Source organism: Equus przewalskii, chromosome 2 (assembly GCF_037783145.1).
Source record: "Equus przewalskii isolate Varuska chromosome 2, EquPr2, whole genome shotgun sequence".
Lineage (NCBI taxonomy): Eukaryota > Metazoa > Chordata > Mammalia > Perissodactyla > Equidae > Equus > Equus przewalskii.
The window spans coordinates 21,154,238-21,160,406 of NC_091832.1; the positions used below are offsets into that span (position 1 = coordinate 21,154,238).

General features: G+C 60.2%; 1 protein-coding gene across 1 annotated transcript; it reads right to left on the reverse strand.

Annotated features, from left to right (window-relative positions):
• Positions 1–3: 3 nt before the first annotated feature.
• ADPRS (ADP-ribosylserine hydrolase) lies at positions 4–5,411 on the reverse strand. Its single transcript, XM_070610318.1, has 6 exons — positions 5,141–5,411; positions 2,641–2,737; positions 2,162–2,369; positions 1,875–2,059; positions 1,425–1,525; positions 4–839 (listed from the first exon to the last, which is right to left on the reverse strand). Exons 1-6 carry the CDS (start codon positions 5,352–5,354, stop codon positions 547–549), a joined length of 1,098 nt encoding a protein of 365 aa, XP_070466419.1. The 5' UTR covers positions 5,355–5,411; the 3' UTR covers positions 4–546.
• Between the last annotated feature and the right edge of the window lie 758 nt (positions 5,412–6,169).

Below are 6,169 nucleotides of genomic sequence, written 5' to 3' on the forward strand. Positions count from 1 at the left end.
TGGTGGGATTTACCAGAAACTGTTTATTGCTGTGTGACTTCCACTGGAAGCTGTTAACAAGCCCATGGCAGCCAAGGGCCGGGTGTGTATCTAGATCAGCTAGATTCAAATGTCTGTCTTCTTGATCCATATAATCTTGCTCTTTGGGGCCTTGCCCAGTCAAAGACAGGCTTTCTGGCAAACTGGATAAATCCCAACAAGGAGAAAAGATGCTACTGCCGATCATTTCCACCTCCCCCAATCCCAAGTCCTGGATAAAGAAAAATGCCACGAGTACCCCTCCAAAATCAAACCCACCCTGGTCACTCACGTCTGACTGAGGAGCTGGGAGTGTCCCAGGCTCTGCCACCAGCCAGAAATGCAGCACTAGGAGTCCCTCACACGGCGTTCCAATGACCTCTCCAAAGAGACCCCCGCCCCAGTGGGGCAGTCCGCCCACACTGCAGGAAGTCTGAGGCAGGGAGCCACACTTGAGGAACCTTAGGGTTTCCAATCTGCCTGCAGGAGGTCCCGCTGGACATGGCGGAGCCCCAGCAGCTGTGGCCCTCACAGACTCTTCTGGAAGACCCGGTGCAGGGTCTGGGCCAGGATGTCTGTCTCCTCATAGCCCTCACAGCTTTGCTGCCAGCTCTCCGGCACTTGTTCCATCCCATAGTAGGCACCAGCAATGGCCCCGGCCATGGTGGCAATGGTGTCTGTGTCCCCACCAAGCGAGATGGAATAGATGAGAGTCCTTTGGAGGCTGTTGAAGGCGGCGGGGATCTCAGGGTCGGGCTCCATGCAGCGCAGGAAGCAGTAGATGGCGGTGGGCACGGATTCAAAGGCAGCAATGCCATTCCCTGTGGGGAACCAGATTATGGAACTTGACCCCCCAGATCCCCAGGCTTCCTGCCACGAGTGAACACTCTCAGTTTCAGGCTGGGCTGTGATAAAGTTCACAGGCTCTAGAGTTAGACCATCTGGTTCAAACCCTGCTCCCCTCCCTACTGGCTGTGTGACTGGGAAAGTGCCCTCACGGCTAAGGGGCCCATACCTGGGATTCGCCTCCCCATGTAGAGAGTGAATCAAGTTAGTAACTCACAGGGCGGCTGTGAGGGGGAAATGAGACCACAGAGGTAAAGCATTCTGCACAGGCCCAGAATGCAGTAATAACGCTGTGTAAACAAACACCAGTTCTCAACGTTAGCTGTAAGGACTAGTGGCCAGCTGCCATTTCTGGGGACATTTATACATAAGGCTGAAGGTGCTGTGGCCCGAGAGCAAGAAGGCACTGTACTCACAACCCCAAGGACTCTACAGACCTGGCTCTGCCGGCACAGCAGCCCCGGGCACAAATGTGATGGCAGGTGGGACTCCATGCTCCCCTCCCACCCCTAAGCCCAAGGCTGCCCCTGAAGGCTGACGGGGGTGGGGGGACCACCCACCTAGCTCAGACACCACCTCCTCTCTGGTCACCGAGTCCTGCTCGAGAAGCTCTCCAATCTTCTTCAGTCGGCTGGAGTACGGACGCTCCTCCATGCCCAACCTGTGGGTCAGGAGTGAGATTTCAGGGAGGTCGGAGCCAGCAGGGTGGAGACGCCAGGCAGGGGGAAGGGCTGTGTGGGAGGGCGAGGGGGTGGATGTGATCAGGCTGACACCCAGGTACAGGTGCCCTGACAAGAAGTGGGCCTGGGCTGGGTGTGAGCTGGTCATGCTGTTCTCCGCGGCCGAGAGCCGTGAAGCACAGCCAGGGCACGGGGCTCTCCCCACCCTCCCTCGATTCTGCAATTAAAGAAGGAAGGTTTCAGCCTGTGGCAAGGCCAGAGGCCCCCACCCCCCCCCCAGGCATACACACTCACACACGCTTCCAGCCTGTCTCCCTCCCACATACTCACTCCCTGGCATCCGAAGCGGACTGGGCATCACTCTCCAGCTCTTCCATGTGGCCCAGGAGTTGCTGGAGGAAGTACCCACTGGACGACTCACCCTGCAAAGCCAGGTGCACAGCCAGGGCCTGCAGGATGGCACCATTGTACCCCAGGGAGGAGGCATGTGTCAGCTGGGCCGAGAGCCGGGCATACTAGGGCGAAGGCAGTGGAGGCAAAAAGACCTACTGTCACAGAACCCAGAGCAGAGGGGGAGGGAGGGAGGGAGAGTCCAGAAGCCAGCCCGCCTGGACTACCTTCTGTACATCCTGGACACTGCTATAGGCCAGGGAGATGCCGGCCACGCGCATGGCACCCCCGTTGCCATAGGAGCCTTTCCCGTTAAACTGGGCCCGGGCGGGCTCATAGACATCATGACACTTGGGGCTCAGGAGCTTCTTGAAGACAGTGATTACTCCAGCACCGTAACCCCGGTCAGGTTCTTTCTTGTACTCCTGAGCAAATCTAGGGGAGAGAAGGAAGACGGGGTTAGGGTTTAAAAGATGGCTGTCAGGGTTGGGAGAGAAGAAGTCTGGCTGGTTTGGGAAAAGAGGAAGCCTTGGGGACCTAAGGAGCCTGTAGCAGCAGTGCTGTCACTTCTAGCTTGGGAAGCTGCAGCAGCCTTAGACACACGTGCCGCTGAGGGTGGGGGTCCCGGCATGCAGGACACCATCGCTCTGGTCAAGTGCAGTAACGCTACCCACTTGGTTTGCTTCACCCCAGGACAACCCCTCACCTGTGAGCCATGTCCACCTCGTCGAAGGCCTCCTTGGCCAGCAGGGACTGCACCAGCGCTCTGGCCATGGCTGTGTCGTCTGTGTAGTACAATGTTTCTGCAGGGACAGGGCAGGGGAGAGCGAGCTGCAGGGCTCGAGGCTGGCGGCTTTGGCCTTCCGCTCATTCCTTTTATTTACTATTTCTGGAATGCCTGAGGTCAGCCTCTCGCTTCCATCCAGTTTCCTGGGCTCTAGGCCTTGGGGTTTTCAGCCATTCTTTATTCTGAGTCAGTCGCCACATCCTGCTCCTTTCTGAAGGAAAACCTTCCCCCACTGCTGGCTGCCATCACTGCAGCTCCAGACTTAAAACGACCTGCTCTGAGCCTCTCACATGTCCTGCATATTCCCCATCCTCCAACCCAGCCTATATGTGCAGCCAGAAAATTCTTGCCAAGAGGAGACTATTACTTTCCTCATCTCACTCTCCTGCTCAAAATGGCTGGCTGTTGCCTTCAGGCTGAGGCCCAAATTCACGGCCTTGGCGCTGAAGCCCTCCCTCCTCAGCCGGCTTCCACCCCACTGCTCCCCCACACGCCCTCAGGACGCAGGCTGGGCGCCCGAAGTGCTGCTCTAGCACTTCCAACACGGCACGACTGGCTATGCGGTGGCCCTCGACGAGGCTCTAAGCCGGCTGCTGGGGACAGAGACTTGGTTCGATTTGAAGGAAGGCACGGTTCTAGAGGAGGAAGCACACTCCCTAGTGAGCCCGGTTTCCCATTCCTCACACCCGCCATGCCACCCCCTCTCCGTGTATCCCCAGCCCCACCGCCACCTTCTCCCCACTGTCCCTGTTAGGAAGCCCCCACCCCTACTTCACTGGGAGGAGAGGCGGACAGACACCTCGTCCACAGCTGCACTCTCCAGCCTCCCCTCTGGAGGGCGCACTCTCTTCCAGTCCGGCCCCAGCCCAGGGCCCTGGAGACCGTGTTCTTCCTTTGTCTCCTCTCCTGCATCCTCAGCTTCTCCCTCTGTGGTGGGGCGGCACCCACCCTCTCTGCGTTTGCTCCCTGTGCCCTGCTTTCCCCCAGCGAAGCACTTCTCTCCCATTCTCAGCCCACGTGAAGTTAATGCCACCTCCAGCCTACCCAAATAGCACGGCCCACTCCCTTGTTCACGGATGGACAGGTGACCTCAGCCAGGCCAGTGAGACTCGATTTGGGACTACTACACAGAGAAACTGTTCCTCTGCTGGAGCGCTGAGCTGGGAGCTGCTGGGGGCCAGCCCATAGGAAGGGTCTGCCAGAGTGAGTGAAGCCCACCCGGAAGAATGCAGATGGAGCCAGGAGGGGAACTGAGTCTTGAGGAGACGGCTTGAGCCCCTGGAGTCAGCTCTGCTTGAAGCCAGACCCAGTTCCGGACTTTTCTGCCACTTGCGTCCAGAGGGTTCTAAAACACCTCTCAGCCTAAAATGTTTTCTCCTCATATTAACATCAAACCAAAAAAAGAAATTAAAACCATCCCTCCATCCTGCCTTCCCCTCAGCCACAGCCCCTCTCTCTCCTTCCCTTCACACCAAAGCTACTTCCTCATTTCCTCCTAAACCCACTGAAACCTGACTTCCAGGCTTCAACTTTCTACTGAAAATACTTTTCTAAATCCAGACTTCCCCTTACTTAACCTCTCTGTAGCATGACGCCAGTGACCAGCGTCTTCATCTTGAAATGCTTTTCTTGGGTTTTTGTTCAGACCCCCCCCCCCCCCCCGTGCCTCTCCTACCAAACCGTTTCCTTCTCGAGCGCCCTGTCCTCCTCCAGGGTCCCCAGCATGGCCCCTTTTCCTTCCTATCCCACATGATCTCCAAAAGGGCTCATCCTCTGCTTGGCCTCAGACGTGACACTGCGCTGATCTGGGGGATGAACTGGCTGCACAGGGGAGGGAGACGCGGAGGGGACAGTGCTTTACAGGCAGGGGACAGCACAGCCAAAGGCCTGGGCCAGCAGCACGATGTGAAAGGAACTGAAGCGCAGGAAGCAGGGCCACGAGTGGTATAAGACGAAACTGGAGACGCGCAAGGGCCCGCCAGGTGGGACACGTGAAGGAATTTGGCTCTAGCCTAAGCGCACTGGAAAATCACTGCAGTTTCACGCGGGGAGGCCGCGATCGGATCTACGCTTTGAGAAGAGCACTCCCCGCTGTGTGGAGAATGGACTGGCGGGGCACTGATTCAGAGAACCGGGTAGGACAGGTGAAATCGGCAGCGGTGTATACATTGCGCTAGGCACAATCTGGGCGTGGCGGGCACGGGTGACAGGATGCCGTTGCCAGGCCCGGAGTTGGGGAATGCTCGAGGCGAGAACAGTGGCGATGGATTTCGAGTCTCTGGGTCCGAGGTGCCTGCGGGTCAGCCAGACCTGGCCCCTGCTGCCCTCGGCAGCCTCAACTCCGACCACAGGCCTCTGGTGGTCGCGGCCCCCTAGTTCCCCCGGCCCCCGCGTCCCACGTGCGCCCGGCCCCGCCCACCTGTCCGCGCGCTCCCCGGCGAGCCCGGGTCCGGCTCCAGGCTCTGGACGTGACGCAGGACTGACGTCAGGCTGACGGGGTCGTACGCCTCGTAGATGGCGCCCACGCAGTCCCCGAGCAGGGCGCCGGCCAGGCAGCCTCGGAAGCGGGAGAGGGAGCGGGCCGGCCCAGCCCCTCCAAAGCCCGCCGCCGTCATCGCTGCCACCGCCGCCATCCCCGCGGACCCGTCGCCACTTCCGGTGCGTCCGTCGCGCGCCCCACGCGCCGCTTCCCCCCCGCCCACAGCGCCCCCCCGCGGCCCGGAGTCTCGTCGCCGGCCCCGCCCACAGCGCCCCCCCGCGGCCCGGGGTTTCGGCGGCGGACCTCGCACATAGGCCCCCACGGCGGCCCGGAGTCTCGGCGCTGCCCCTTGCACACAGCTCCCCTCCACGGCCCGGAGTCGCAGCTCCCGCCGGCATGTGACCCGCGCTGGTCCCGCTGCTCTGGTTCGGTTGGGCGAGGCCTCTGCTTTCAGCTCCCATTCTCCACACCTGTAAATGGCGTCCCAACCGAGGGGGACGGCCACGAAAGTGTCCTCGAGGGGTGTACGCTGCACCAGACCATCGGACCACGGCAGCCCTGCCCTTCAGGCCACTGCCCCCAAGGCCTGACTTTATGAAGCCTCACCTTGTGCTCCAGCACCCCGAGCCCTCCCAGCGCAGCCCTCCCTCTTGGCTCCGGCCCAGGCTTGGGCCCCCACCCTCAAGCCCCTCCACTGTGATCTTAGCCCCCTCTGGGCCTTGCTTAGGCATCAAGAGGGCAGGCAAGGGTCCAGCTGGGGCAGAGCTGGTCAGAGGTAACGCTGCTAGAGCCCTGGGGGTGCTGGCCTAGCCCAGAGAGGGGTTTCCTGAGGAGAAGGCAGAGAAGGAGGTGGATTTGGAACACGAAGCTTGGGGAATGACATTTCCCATCTTTGCTCCTCCCTACACAGGAGGGCCGAGAACCCGACCCCTCCCTGCCAGCTGTGTGCAGGGGTAGCAGAGAACGGTC